The sequence below is a fragment of the Lissotriton helveticus genome, chromosome 5_1 (genome assembly GCF_964261635.1).
Source record: "Lissotriton helveticus chromosome 5_1, aLisHel1.1, whole genome shotgun sequence".
Classification (NCBI taxonomy): domain Eukaryota; kingdom Metazoa; phylum Chordata; class Amphibia; order Caudata; family Salamandridae; genus Lissotriton; species Lissotriton helveticus.
This window is the reverse complement of record NC_136065.1, coordinates 926078558-926094455: the sequence shown is the minus strand read 5'-3', so window position 1 is coordinate 926094455 and position 15898 is coordinate 926078558. Positions and strand designations below refer to the sequence as shown.

At 46.3% G+C, this 15898-nt stretch overlaps 1 protein-coding gene across 3 annotated transcripts in view; it reads right to left on the bottom strand.

The window, feature by feature from the left end:
• Window positions 1-15898, bottom strand: part of LOC144754997 (protein FRA10AC1) — a 312415-nt gene that overhangs the window by 129460 nt on the left and 167057 nt on the right. For all 3 annotated transcript variants that reach the window (XM_078643391.1, XM_078643392.1, XM_078643393.1), the window contains exon 9: window positions 3426-3471. In XM_078643391.1, the coding sequence (XP_078499517.1) occupies window positions 3426-3471 (46 nt within the window). The remainder of the gene's footprint in view (window positions 1-3425; window positions 3472-15898) is intronic.

The following is a 15898-nucleotide window of genomic DNA, read 5'->3' as shown; positions in this document are numbered from 1 at the left end:
GATCAGGTATTGCAGAGAAGTAATGACCAGAGATGAGCTGATTATAACCTAGATACAGAGATGTATATTAAGTCTGAACTGAACCAAGAAATATAAGTGTATTTGCTTAAATAATAGGGCTAGTTTTTGTTATTTTGGTGTTGTTGATTTTGTATTGTGATACTGTACATGCTAAAGAAATCAATAAAACCTTTAAAAAAAGAAAGAATAAGAAATGCAAATGTTCATTCCCAGTCATGGTTACGCGACATATTTGTCATTAGTATATTGTTGATCTAGTCTTGGTATCCTTAGCTATGAATTTTTCAAAGAGAAGAACATAGAATAGGTCTCTTTCATCTCCTTGGTGTGGGAGTCATAAAGATCAGAAATTGAAAAATACCATCATCCCCCTCACTTGTTTTGTCCAGAACGCATTTTTCTAAATGACCTCTGGCGGTTCCTTATATCCTTTTTTTGTTGGGAGGCAGTTGGTATTTTTAAACATCATGAAATCTATTCCCCATATGGAACCCATGGTGAAGTGAGTTCCTACATCACCACTGTAAATGCATGGAGCCTGAGAAAAGGCACCAGACCGTACTCATCTTGTGAGAAGACTACTGTTATAAGGGCCCTTAGCTCTCTCTGAGTACCGGACCCTTGGTGGGGGAACAGAAGGCACCCTGTGTAAATAAGCCCTCTCAATAAGTAAAGATAGCAAACTCTGGACCATACCACTAAAGGTTCAAAAAGAGCACTTGTCATTGGGCTGCACTGCAGAGGAAACTAAGGAATTAAAACAAAGTTAGCTTATTGCCCTCTATGTAGTGGGAAATTCTTGTCGTAACCTGGCCTCGCACACTACAGGAGAACTATGCCATGGTGGTGGGCAGGGGCCAAACCGACATTGTCTCATACCTGTTTGTATGCACATTTCCGGCCCTGAGGGCAGGATGATCATAGCTCGAGGGGGAGCAATCGGAAATAAAGCTATGATTTGCAACTTTGCCTGTCCTAAGGTCTGTGGAGGCAGATGAGTCCATTGTTGGGTCATGTTTAAACAGCCACTCTATGCCATTCTAAAATGGATAATGGCAACGTCCCTGGAGTGTCCTCTCTCGTAAGAAGAGTAGCAGGTCCACGCACTAGTCCCACCCACCCACCAGTCAATCAATCAATCAGATATCTTGTAAAGTGTGACTCCTCACATACAAGGGTCCCAAGGCGCTGGGTGGGGGTGGTCTGCTGGTCCGATAGGGCACTATGGTTCAGTCGAAGAGCCAGGCTTTGAGGTCCTTCCTGAAGTGAGGCAGTGACAGTGGTTGCCTAAGGTGGAGAGTTAATGTGTTCCAGGTCCTTTCTGCAAGGTAGGAGATGGATCTTCCTTTGGCTGTGGTCTTGCGGATATGTGGGACAGGAGCCAGGGTCAGTTGGGCGGGGTGGAGGTCTCTGGTGGGTGCTCAGAATGAGAGGCGGTGGTTGAGGTATGTACCCAGTCTTCTGGGTGCACAGTGTGAAAGCACGCTGGAAATAAAATGGTTTGTAGCGCCCTCTTAGTTTTCCTAAAACCATACAGCCTGTGCTTTGTACATTCCAAGCACCATTACAGAGTCAAATTTGGATATGAATAGTGTCACTGTTTGCCTGTGTAGATTAGCCTTGAAACCAGCGCCGGGACACTGGTTTGAGTATTGTTGCGCTTTATAAATCTCTTCATCATATCATATCATATTAGGGTTCCACTCAAAGCACAGTGCTGGGATATATGTTGTTTATATGAATGCACTACACTGGAAATATGGCAGAAAGTTCAATACGGGAACTCTTTTTCAAAAGAAGTACAGAAATCCTGCCTAATCAAATGCCGTTCTCAAGGTAAAACAGCAAGCGAGCAGATCCAGAGTCTCCCTCTCAGCAGTAAAGCTCTTTTAAGTCTGTCACAGCTGCATTGACAAGCCAGACCTAAAAAGGAGGTAGCTATCTCAGAGATATGGGATTGGCTGTAAGCCACAACAGGTTAGTAGTGTAAAAATAAAGTCATGAACATCCGCTGATCAGCACTTCATATTTTTTTTTAACTTACTGATCTAAGTGGTGTCCATCATCAGGTCATAAATAAAAGGGACAAAATGGTGCCTACGTCAGTTTTAAGGTGTAAATTTACTTTTTGGCAAGCAAAGCACTGGCAAAGGCAAGAACATTTAACTGTGCCAGGCTTGTTACTAAACCTGGTATCACAAATGGCACCAAAGGCACACTCTTGCCAGTCTCAATTAGGAGACGGCTTCATGTGAAAAGCCCTTTCACAATCACAAACCTTGCAAATCACAAAGTCAAAGGGTTGCGATCGCAAAAGGGCTTTTCCACATATTTTTCATTTTGGAATGCAATTAATGGGGTTGGCAGTCTACTGTTCCATCCAGGCAAAATGAAACTTGCCTAATGAATAATAATTACGCAGGTTGTTCTAAAACCCCCTTATTCAGTAGCTTGTGAATTGACCTGTTAGTGCATAGATCAGTTCACAAAATACTGTTCTAGTTGCAAGAACTAGGCGCACAATTTACTACATTTTATGAAAGGAATAATAGTACATGAAGTCACGAGTTCTGAATTGAATATGAACTCCCCATGGCCTGTGAGAACAAGCACTTGCGTTGCTAATATTAATGCAGCGCCAATAGCTCAAACTTTTAGTAATGTGAGAGCTACTGCACTGCAAAGCCATCACAGCACTCACGCTTTAGTTTTAAACATCTTAAGCTGTGTAAAGCTAAAGCGCGGGTGCCGCCATTGTAAAAAAAAGTAAAATAAACATAAAAAGAAAGCCATGTGAGCGCATTCGGCACCACAAATAATAACAGAAAGGCGCAGCCACCATTATTCCTGCTAAGGCGTGCCACACTGTGTACATAAAAAAAAAGCATTACGGGAGTGAGTGTCCAAACCATTTAAGAAAATAGTGTTCAGAGGCTGTAATTAAAACCTACAGATTAACAACACGCTTAACAGGGGGTGTACTCAAGGCAGGTTACAAGAAAACAATTGGCGGTACTAGTGAGGGACTCCTAAGCCTATTGACCAATGAAAAGCCACCATTTACAAAGGACAGTGATGTGAGCCAATTAAAAAGTTGGGCGCAAAGTGGACGGAGTTTCATTCCCATATCCTGAGCACTGCCTAGGCAAGACCTAAAAAACAACCCTATGACCTCCAAGATATACTCCTGGTGAAGCAGAAGAGAAGCAGGCTAAAAGTTTGGTGTGAGCCAGTTGACACAGCGGTCTACACAACAATAAAGGGAGTTAAAAGAAAACCCATTGGTAAGTGGGGTACTTAGAAACAGGGGCTAGAAAGAAGGGCATTCCAAATGTATTCACAGGAGCAAAGACGACACATTACTGTATTCAACATTCAGAAAATAAACATCTTTTGCAATATACCTTTTCCTGAAATAACTTCTTTCTCGACTCGCCATCTAAATCCAAACTGTTGAAAGAGAAAACAGTTCATACGCAGTTTAGTAAAAAACTTTCCATGTTATGTCATAAAATGCATTTTTTTAAATACAAAACAATCCATTACGTTTGTTTCTCAAAAATGCCTTTTCCACTCTTTCAAAAACAGACCGCCATCATTTTCATTTAAATTAACCACAAGACACATCATAGCCCTTTTAACGAGAGGTTGATGCAATAAGTGTAATATATTATACATGTGTATGATATTCAATGATAAAGTCAAGAACCAGTGCCTGCAGCAATCCACCTCTTCAAATTAATAAGGAATAATGCAGGCAAAACCAAGACACAAGTTGAGGGTACACACTTGTGGCCGGTGTCTTCCCACTATTTTCACAGGGTGGATGCTGTTCACCTGCTATGAAGTTGGGCCCCAGTGAAATATACTACATTTTTCCTGGTTTAATTTGTGGAAACCAGGACTCATTCAGCAGTGCCTGCATGTTAACTGTTTTCTATTCCGAGCAGTGATGGCAGGTGGCGAGGGGTTTTCTTATTTGACATTCCAGCTGCTTCCAAAAGAAAGGCTGAAATTAAGGGGCCATCAGTCCTCCTTTTATTGAGTACCGTCCTGGTTGGGAGCTATCTGGAGCCTAACACCTAGATGCCAATTCAATGAAGGGGAAACAGGTGCATAGCTTGTTATCACTTCAGTACTTGAGAGAAACTAATACTTAGGGGCAAGATTTTGATTTTGTTCAATCCCTATATTTAAGAGATATGCTAGCATTGCAAGAATGTCAGATGTATCGGTCTGTTTAAGTATTTATGCAAACAACCATTTAAGTAACACACATTTTTCAAAATGTATTTCTTCTATAGTGTTACTCATCCCATTGTAAGGTGTCAGAAGGCTTTACATCATGTGCAAATATTATACATTTACATTGATTATTCAAGTGTGTGTATCAAAGTACTGGGTATGTTACATAAGGCAATGAAGGCTATATGGTGTAGGGGACCACTATCGTCTTTACTAGTAGGCATTATATGTTAAGAGTGCATGACCGGGAGAGACAAAGTCAGGATTTAAAATGTAACACAGTGCTTGAGTTTGTCTGTACTAATAAAACTCTAATACTACCCAAAGAACTCTTTTTAGCAACCTTATAATAACAGATTCTGAAAAAACAATAAGGTCTAAACCAGGGCCCTTGGAATGGCAGGGCAGGACCAAACTATGCGTCAGGGTTGAATAAATTATGCTGCAACAAATAGAAAATTATGCGGCTTAGCACAGCACATGATGCAATAACAGCACTTCTTTATTTTGTCTTTACTACACATGGTAACAATATCTGGGAAAAGACGGCATCTTATTAGCACCAGTTTAATACCCAAATACAGCAATAAACAACTGAAAAATAACCAGTTAGCCTACGCAGAGGCCACACATGGTGCCACGTGTTTAGTAACCTTTGATACTCTTGAGCTAGAAACATTTTTGGTGTGGAAATCTGCAGATTATGTAGCAGATGATGGATTAGGTGGTAAATGCAGCAAATCCATAATTATGTGGAACTCACTGCACTCACTGTTCACGGGACCCAGGTCTGGGCATACCTGTCCCACTTAGGGCGACACACTAAAGTATACAAAAAAGTGATGGGTGGAATCATGAATTAATCTCAGTCCCTGGTAATTACTAGGGCCACAACCCAATCCATTGTTATTTTGCACACCAAGTCACCTCAGTTCTTACCCAGTTATATGTGAATCAGTCTTGAACCTGCTCCAATCAGAACATACTGCACAAACAAGTCTCTAGTGCACAAACAGTAGGAAAAATTGCATAATGCAAAATTGCAAGCAACTTCAAGAAATTCTGGAATTAAATTAAATTTGCCACAGTAATTGATATTTCTCCAGGGGCTTAACTCCAGTGGCACAACCCCTTGGTAATTTTTGTAACTGGCTACATATGTCTGTACCTTCTTCATAACTGTGTCAACTGCATGCTTTCTCAGCCATATGAGTCCAACAATAATGACGGCTAAAGACCGATGTAAGGTAAAGAGCTCTGATACCTTTGAGTGAGTCAAGTTCGCATTATATAAACACCGCCCCCACCACCCCCCTAAAAAAGGTGAAGGGGTGCTTGGACCTTGAAGCCCTCTAATCACCTCACAGACCCTCTACCTGCTAATGCTGTAAAAGACTTCATCCCCTTGCTCCTCCCTCTCTGGACCAAAATCATCAACAGCTCCCTGCAACAAGGCCTCATTCCAGACTCCCTCAAGGTGGGGCAAGTCACGCCTATACTCAAGAAACCTACAGCTGATCCGTCTGACCTAAACAACTACCGGCCCATCACCAATATCCCCACTCTGGCCAAACTGCTGGAGAAATGTGTCCAACTCCAACTAACAAAACACATTGACCAATTTGACCTCCTCAACCCTCATCAATCAGGCTTCCGAGCGAAACATAGCACGGAAACAGCTATGACACACATAATTGATGACGCCCTCCAAATTCTTGATCGCAATGAGTCCTGCCTCCTCATCCTTCTTGACCTCTCGTCAGCATTTGACACGGTCAAACATGAGAACTTGCTGGAGCTGCTAAGCACCAGAATGGGTCTATCGGGAACTGTTCTCAAATGGTTTTCGTCCTTCCTTCACAACCGGTCTCAGAAGTTCAAGATCGACAATGTGCTATCTACACCTGTGCCGGCAGATCTAGGTGTTCCACAAGGATCCTCCCTCTCCCCCACACTGTTCAACCTCGTCATGGAACCGCTCGCCACCTTGCTCCAAGCTTCCAATGTCCAATTCCATATGTACGCCGACGACACACAACTTTACCTAAAGCTACAATCCCCGGAAGATATCAAACATCTGAATTCCACGCTTATTAACACTCAATCTTGGCTGGCCGATAATCACCTCAAACTAAATGCTCTGAAAACTGAGTTCCTACTCATCTCAACCCCGGCGAAAATTTCCACCACCCAAACCTGGCTCAATAACCTAACAGCACTCAATGTCCAACCTACCATCGTGGATTCGGCGAAATCCCTAGGCATCACACTCTACGCCAAGCTCAACATGCAGCAGCACGTTAGCAAAGCCACAAAAGCAGCTAATTTCCAAATCAACACACTGAGGAAAATTAAACCCTTCCTCCCTGCCGAAGACTTCCAAACTGCTGTACAAGCTTTAGTCATCCCTCGAATAGACTACTGAATTGTGGCCCTCAGCGGACTCCCGCTATCCACAACAGCACCCTTAAGAGCCTCCCTGAACGCTGCCGCGAGACTCATTACTGGCTCAAGAAAACATTCGCATATATCCCCAGACTTAAAGTCTCTAAAATGGCTGCCCTTTGAAGCCAGAATACAGCTAAAAATTGCAGTTATGACACACGCGGCCATGCACCACAATGCACCCAACTACCTCGCTCAAAAGTTGTCTATATCAGGAGGTTCGAGATCCAATAGAAGTACAAAAAATCTACTCCTGAAACCTCGTAGATTCCGGAAAGAGAAAACATACAAGCGCTCCTTCTCAGGAATGGCACCCAGGATCTGGAATGCGCTCCCTCCTGAAGCCAGGCTTATCTCCTCCACTGCACTCTTCAAGAAAGAGGTGAAAACCATCCTTCTGGCCAAGATCTCCTGAACCTTATAGGTGCTGGATCAGAGACTCTGCATTGCTTTGTATCACTGTTCACCTTGTCCTTTGGCACTATACTTCTACTTGATGGGGACACTACTACGCTACTCTCTTACTACCGACCAATATATGATACACGTTGGTTTACCGATTCACTCTCCCGATGCCTCCACTCAGTGTTCTCTCTATACTAAAACATTGGTATAAGCCATCCACACACCCAAGGTGTACCTGAACACCTCTGTAGTGGGATCAATGACTTGTGCCGTCTGATATTACTTGTTTACCTGATTGTATACGGATATGTTTTATGTATGTTATTATTATCCTACCATGTTAGTGACTATTATACTGCTCCCATTTTCTCTGTTCATTCCTACTGCCCCTACCCTGTCTTTGTGAAGCGCTCTGATATCTGTAAGGATCTTGTTCGCGCTATACAAAACTTTAAATAAATAAATAAATAAATAAATAAACACGAAGTTACCTTTACGGTAACTCGGTTAGCCCGAATCATTAGGCTCTTTTCCATTATCAACTACCAGGGAGTGGCTACTTGGCCATGTGTCAGAAACTGTCTCCACAGCTTTCCACAGTGTAGAAGTGTATGTCCGTAACCACGCATTTGTGTGTCCAAGGGGTGGTTGTCAGTCAAACAAGGGCTCTCATCCTTGTATCCTGTATATAAAACAGGTTATTTCTTAAAAGCCAGCCAGGGTCAGTTTGTTCAGGTGGCATGGGGTTGGAGGGCAGAGTTCACAATGGGAATCGGGCCAAGAACTAGAAGTCTTAAAGTCATTCAAGTAGTTCTGCCCAACTCTTACGTCCTCCCATTCTCCACTGGTGGCTAGACACGATAGCAATGAAAAATAGCGTCAAATATGGCTAAATCTAACCGAAGTTCAGACAAGCTTGGAGTAAATGCCTCATTCAAGAGCATCAAGATGGGAGTCGCCTGTCAAAAATCGGAAGGTGCCCACTTAACATTACATTTTCCTAAGAAGCGCTTTAAGTGGGTTAGTGAGAGCTGCTGCAGTGAACAAGTTCAGCCAACGCGGCATGGAGCTTAGATTATGTGGGCAGCTCACTGGCAAGTTGGCCGAGGTAGAACCTCTGCCACCCTGCAGAATAGCAGGCAGTTCGCCATTTTACAAATGAGACTGTGAGTCTTCATTACTGGCTGTGGACAGGGTCGGCCTTTGCTAAGAGGGCGCTCCTGGATAAATCAAATGTGTCGCCAGTCTTGCTCTTCCTCCGGTCTCCTCCTTCCCCAAGGTTTTCATTTTAACCATTCCAGGACTAATAAAATAAATAAATAAAGTGCAATTGCTCAACATTTTTCTAAGGTGGTCATGCCCCACATTCATCACTGATGCGGCCCACTTGCAGCACTGGCTCACCATCTCACTGCCCACTGTCTTCAGTGCCTGCATCATGCCTGTATGGAAGCATTATTAGCCGGTGCACCTACTCAATAGGTTTGGATGGAAGTTCACCACCCAAAAAACATGTGACCTAACCGTCAGAGCGGCCGACTTTGGATCTGGGGAACCAGGTTCGAGTCTCGGCGTCAGTTCAACATCCTGTGATTCTGGGCAACTCACTTAATCTCCCCGTGCCTACCAAAATGAATGTGTCATTGTGTAATGTAACTGGTGCTCATGTAAAGCACTCCAATACCTTTGGGTCGAGTGTGTGCTATATAAAACTGCAACAACAAAAAATGGTAGCTTTTACAGCAGAATTGTCAAATAAATGCTCCAAAAAATTCAGAGGTTTTCAACGACACTTAGGAACTATTCTAGTTCTTATGCGGTGTTTTATGGAAGACTTTACAATCTCCATGGATATTGGTACTTACCCTCCCAATTCCACATGGCCTATCTCTTATAAAAATGCATACAGCATCCGTTTTCACATAATTCTTTTTCAGCCTGTCCAATCAAGTAGATTCTAAGAATTTAATTTAAGGGGAAAGGTGGACATTTCCGAATCTGTTGCTGTAGACAGGAGCCATCACTAGTTACTCCAAAAAAGACAAAGCATGCCTCTTTTAAAATTTCTATGTATTAAATTACATTTGTTTCTAGAAATGTATTGGTCAACCAGCCCTGTACATTTTACAAAATGTTCATACCTTTCAAACACTGGAGTAGAAAAGCCTTACACTGAACAGACACGTCTTTCTTTGGTCAACGTGTAAGGGTGCATTCACTTTTTAAAGCCTGTGTACGCACTTAAGAAAAGTAAGTAAGAAACAAGAGGCTGAGCACCACAACTTCATCCCTACATCTTCTAGGGGCGATAACATGTGAAAGGGCTGAACCCATTAGTTCTAGACCTTTTCTAGAGACACACCCCTACCTGTCAATAACCTAAGATATGTAACGTATTTATGTTAACACATATCACAATTCTAGCTCTTCACGTTAATATACTTCCAAGTTTATATGCGGGTGCGCTCTACTCATGATTATGATGCACTACTACAAATGTAAGGAGATTTCCGCTCCATCACATGCATACCAAAGAGTTGGGATTTCTCTCTCTGGCAAAATGAATAATTCAAAATCCAGACTACTTGCTGCAATTTGCTTATATTATGGGCATAAAGAACAGTAGTCAGTCCTCAACACTTCAGCACCTTTGTTAGGAGGATTAGATGCTCTGCTTCAAGGGTGTGGAGGAACGGTTCCAAAAGCTCAACACTGAAGAAACATAATAGGTGAGGGCGTATAAGTGATGACTGCCTCCGAAGTGTAATACTTTACACATGAATCCGAGATGCTCACTGAACGCGGTGTACAGTTCAAACCTTTGTTTTTTGAAGAATGCATGAAACCAGTGGCAGTGAGTGTGAGTAAGGCAGTGAGCTAGGGGTCACTTACAATTTATTTGTATTGTTTTGTCGGGTTTTCGAAATCAGGGATTTACAGAGCACACTACTCACCTGTGAGGGTCTCAAGGCGCTTTCGGGGGTGCGGGCAGCTCTGTGGTCATCCGAAGAGCCAGGTCTTGAGGTCCTTTCCGAATAGGTACATTGTCAGGCTTCGTCTGATGCTGAGGGCGGAGCAGGGGCGGCAGGGGGAGAGGGGGGGGGGGGGAGTTTGTCCCAGCCAGGTCCTTGCCATGATGTAGGAGAAGAATTTGCCAACTGTTATGGCCCTGTGGATGCAGGAGACCATGGTTGGACTAGGTAGGTGGAGTGGAGGTTTCTCTTGGTAGCGTGGAAGTAGATTCTATGTTGAGGTATTGGAGTATGGTGTTCTGGAGGGCTTTGTAGGCGTGTGTGAGCACTTTGAAGGTTATTCTGTCTTCAACGGAGAGCCACTGGAGGTCATGGAGGTGCTGGGTGATGTGGTCATGTCGTGGGATGTTGAGGACGAGTCTAGCTGCGGTGTTCTGAACGGTGTGGAGTTTGTGAAGAGGTGTGTTGTTTTTTCCGACGTAGAGCGTGCTTCCGTAGTCCAGTCTGATGGTGATGAGTGCGTGGGTGACGGTGTTCCTGGAGTTAGGGGGGATCCATTTGAAGGCCTTGCAGAGTATGCAGAGGGTGTTGGAAGCATGTGGAGGACACATCATTGATCTGACGGTGTATGGTGAGTGAGGAGTCGTATATGATGCCGAGGCTGCGGGCATGGTCTGTAGGGGTGGGTGGGTTTCCGAGGGCAGGGAGCCACCAGGTGTTGTCCCATGTGGAGGGGGTGGACCCGAGGATGAGGACTTTCATTTTCTCCTAGTTGCGCTTCAGCAGCACTGCTCATCCAGGAAGCGACGTCCTTAATTCCTTGGAAACTGAGGTGGTGTCTGGTTCCTTGGTAAGCGAGAGGATGAGCTGGGGGTTGTCGGCGTATGGTACTATGTTGAATCCGTGTTTTCTGACGATGGTTGCTAGGGGTGCCATGTAGACGTTGAAGAGCTTGGGGCTGAGGAAGGATCCTTGGCGTACTCCACATCTGGTCTCTGTGGTCCAGAGAGGAAGGGCGGGGGTCTTATGCTTTGTATTGTGCCTGAGAGAAAAGATCGAATCCAGTCTAGCGCAGTTCCCTGGATAGCAGCGTCATGTAGTTTGGTGGCTAGTGTGCGGTAGGAGAAGGTGTCAAAGGATGCTGAGAGGTCTAGTAGTATGAGGGATGCAGTTTGGCCTTGATCGAGGAGGGTGCACACATCATTAATGGTGGCTATGATGGCTGTAGTTGGTGCGGAATCTGGATTGAGAGGTGTTGAGGATGTTGTTGGTTTCTATGAAGTGCGCTAGCTGGATGATGATGACTTTCATGATGGCTTTGGCGGTAAAGGAGAGAACAGAGATGGGCCTTTTTGAGGAGGGGGTTGAGTTCGGCGCATTTCCAGTCTTCAGGAAAAGTGGCTGTTTTGAGGACGCAGTTGGATTGGTTCTTCCTCTCCGGTAGAACCCAGAGCGTCCGCCTCCCCAATTCCGGTCCGAAGCCTCCGAGATCATCTGCGGCGTACCCCAGGGATCTCCCTCAGCCCGACACTGTTCAACATTTACATGGCCCACTCGCACAAGTCGCCCGACAGCACGACCTCAACATAATCTCCTACGCCGACGACATTCAACTGATCCTCTCCCTCACCAAGGACCCCATCACCGCCAAAGCTAACCTCCACGAAGGAATGAAGGCCGTCGCCGACTGGATGAAGACCAGCCGCCTGAAGCTGAACTCGGACAAGTCGGAGGTCCTCATCCTCGGCTCCAACCCTGCAGCCCCGACACCCACCGACCACGCACGCAACCTGGGAATCATCCTCGACTCAACGCTCTCAATGACCAAGCAGGTCAACGCCATCTCCTCTTCCTGCTTCAACACCCTCCGCATGGTCCGCAAGATCTACAGATGAATCCCGACAGATACAAGAAAGACAGTCACCCAGGCCCTCGTCAGCAGCAGACTCGACTACGGAAACACCCTCGACTCAGGAGCCCGACCAAGCTGATCAAACGACTACAATGCATCCAAAACGCCTTGGCACGACTGATCCTCGACGTACCACGCCACGGCCATATCACCCCCCACCTGAGGGACCTGCACTGGCTCCTCGTCAGCAAGAGGATATCCTTCGAGCTCCTCATCCAAGCACACAAGGCACTCCACAAGACCGGCCCAGCCTACCTCAACAGACACTCTCCTTCTACAACCCCAACCGCCAGCTACGCTACGCCGACCTCTCACTTGCCACCGTTCCGCGCATCCGAAGAACAACCACCGGCAGGAGATCCTTCTCCCACCTCGCCGCCAAAACATAGAACACCCTCCCACTGAGCCTACGACAGACCCAAGACCTGCTGACCTCCAGGAGGATGCTCAAGACCTAGCTGTTCGATCAGTAGCGGCTCCCCCCAGCGCCTTGAGACCCTCGCGAGTATGTAGTGTGCTTTACAAATGACTGATTGATTGATTGATTGATTGTCCGTCGTAGTTCTGGATGCGGTGGCAGCCCACAGAAATATGTGCAGCGGGCAGGGGTTAGTGGGTGCTCCGGAGTGGATGCTTTTCATAGTCTTCTTCTGTGGTGACAGGGGTCCAGGTGAGGAGGATCGGCAGGGTGGCGTCGCTGGGGGAGGGTGTAGGGTCGCAGCCGTGTACTTGGTCGTCAAAGTTGTCGTAGATCGTCCTGATCTTGTGGTGGAAGAAGAACCGGAGTTTGTTGCAGAAATCTCTGGAGGGAGAGACGTCTGTGGTTTCGCTGTGGGGTCTGGTGAATTCTTGAATGATAGTGAAGAGTTCCTTGGAGTTGTGGGAGTTGGAGAGGATTCAGTCCTGAATTAAGTTTCTCTTAGTTGATTTGATGAGTTAGTGGCGTGCCGTGGTGGCGGTCTTGTAGGCGGTGCGTGCTTCTGGGGTTTTGCTGTTTCTCCAAGCTTTCTCCAGACATCGGCATGAGCGCTCGGAGATCCGTGGTGAACCAGGTGGCTTTTGTGTTGTGTCGTCTGGCGGAGTTCTGGAGGGGGGCTAGAGTGTTGGCGCAGTTGGCGATCCAATGGTGAAGGTCGATTGCTGCTGTGTTAGCTTCTGTCGTGGTAAGGGGAGGAGTGCAGCTGAGGGCGGAGGTGAGGTGTTCTTCAGTGATTTTGCTCCAGTTTCTGCGTGGGAGACCTGGCATGGGTTTGTGGGCGGTGGGTTTCGCGAAGGAGAAATGGACACAGTGAGGGTCCGTCAAGAGAGGTTGCATGGTGTGACTGCAGCAAACGTTGTTTCCTCCAGCGATGATGGGGTAAACAGTGTGTCCAGCCATGTGGGTAGGGGTGGAGACGAGTTGCGTCAGCCCAATGTTGGCGAGATTCTCTAGGAGGGCAATGGTGCTGGTGGTCGCTGAGGTTTTCTAGGTGGAAGTTCAGGTCTCCGAGCAGTATGTAGTCTGTGGAGGCGAGGGCGTGGGGAGAGATGTAGTATGCAATGGTGTTGGTGAACAAGGAGTGGGGTCTGGCCGGTCTGTAGGCGAGTGTTCTGCAGAGTGTCGTTTTGGGGTTGGGCTGGATGTGTTCCATGGGGAGCAAGGGGTTGCCCTATTTGGTGGTTGTCAGTCGGAGGGAGCTTTTGTGAACGATGGCGAGGCCTCCTCCGGGGCGGTTGGGGCAGTCTTTCCTCAGGATCTTGTATCCATCGGGGATGGCGGTTGCGATATCAGGTGCGGAGCTGGCATTGGTCCAGGTCTCTGTGAGGAAGGCGTCATTGGGCAAGTGAGTGTTGAGAAGGTCCCAAACTTCTACTGAGTGTATGTGCAAGGAGCGCACATTGAGGAGGATGCAGCTCAGGGGTTTGTGTACGCTGGCATCCGGTGGGTTGGGAGGGGGATTGTCTGGGTCCGGAGGTGGGTGAAGGTGTGGCGGAATTGTCGGCAGGAAAATGGGCCTTGGGAGTTGCTCGGCGTCAAAAGCTGGCAGTTGTTGTTACGTCCAGGATTGAGTGCCTGGAGAGTGCTGGGGTTGTAATGGCGGGGGGGGGGGGAGTCGAGGGGCAAAGACAGAAAAACAAAACAGAAAAAAAGACAGAATAAACAGCAAACAGAAAAAAGACAGAAAAGGGCTGACAGAGCAGACCAGCAGAAGAGCAGGCTCTTCCACTCAACCACCATGGATGAGGCGCAGGCAAGAGCCTGCAGGTTGAGGAGGGTCTGGAACACCTACCTGGGTCACCAGAAAGCGCTGGGGGCAGTGCTTTAAGGATGGAGCTGTGCGAGGGGAGAGCAGTTACCCTGACCAGGAGGTTAGAGGTCTTGCTCCTCTCCCACTTCTCTCTTCAAAGAAAGATGCTCTCCTCTTAGATCGCCTTTTTAGATGCTAAATCAGAACTGAGAGGCCCTGGGAGAGGATGTGAGCGAGGAGGAGGGAAAGGCACGAGGACTAAGTGAGGGGCCAAGAAAGTCTATGCAGCGAGGCGCCAGTGACCTTAAAATAGAAATTAAATATCAAAAGCTGGTTTCCAGACAAGGCCCTGGCGCCCCTCTGAAATCAGGTGCCCATTTATAAGCCATCCCTGGCACATTCACAGATCAAAGTTTTGCTGGACAGGACATTTGTAACAGCAGCAAACTTTAGGGTTTATATTATATAGGGTGGCCTCTCCTACTGCCCTAATAACCATTACAGTATAATTTCGGGGGCAGGACAAATGAGTGTAACCAACCTCACATGCTGGGGAGTCACACAGCAAAATGGCATGGGCCCTAGTGCAGGGAAGGCCCCCTGGCCACTGTTTGAACTACGAAATACAGCACTACTCAGGGTTCATTGAGCTCCTTAGGCCTATAGGCCCTGGTGCCACTGCACCTGCTGCACCAATGAAAGTACACCCCTGATGCTAGACCTCTCCCGCAGACACCTGACACGTTGGCAGCTTCTTAGCCTTGTGGCCGCTCTCGCACACGTTCCAACCACTGAGGGCTCAGTTATGAATTATTCCTAATTGTGTTGCGCCTCTAATAAATAACGATATTCTGGGGGTTCGAAACAATAACGACAAATACGAGTTTTGCACTCAAAATGGACCACAGCATTAGAGTTTGATGGTAGCTGCACCAATCTGCATGTTTTTTTACATATGGGGTCTTTTTCACCCCGTAAACTTTGGCATGATTTTTCAACATAATCATAATTGCCAGGCCCATGCAAACAGTGGATTTTTACAATGAATGAGGCTAATGGATAGCATGAAAGGCGACGGTAAACTATCAAAACACCACAGTGCCGCTGGGGGACATACGAGATTAGAGTGCTAACTTACACCGCTATCTGAGCCATGATGACTTCAGTGGCTTGAAATAAATTCCTCACTACTGAGGTCACTCTCTGCCCCGGTCAATAATATGTACCATAGGAAAACATCTGAAATGTTTTAGAACAGCTTCAGCGATAACTGGGACTACTCGGCAGTTCAGTCAGTATGGAATAGCAACAGTTTCAGTCACATGGGAAGCGATAGAGCCAACGTTAACAATAAAAGCAAGATTTAGATAGCCTGCGGAAGATTTTATTCGAGGTGAGCAGGCTAATGGTGCACCAGTAATCCCTTTTGCAAGACCCAACCAATGATGGAAGGAGCAGTCGCACATTTGTGTTCCTTACCCAGAGTTATTACCTACTGAACATTATCACTGGAGATTACTGAGGCAGAATGAGGTACTTTTAGTAGGGTATTGCCGTTGCAGATATTCAAGATCTATTATTTTCTGCCCTCCACTCGGTTAGCATACGAGGCCTTGATGGACTTTCCGTGGCTGTACCCATTCCATTTAGAAGTGCACACAGGCTCCTGA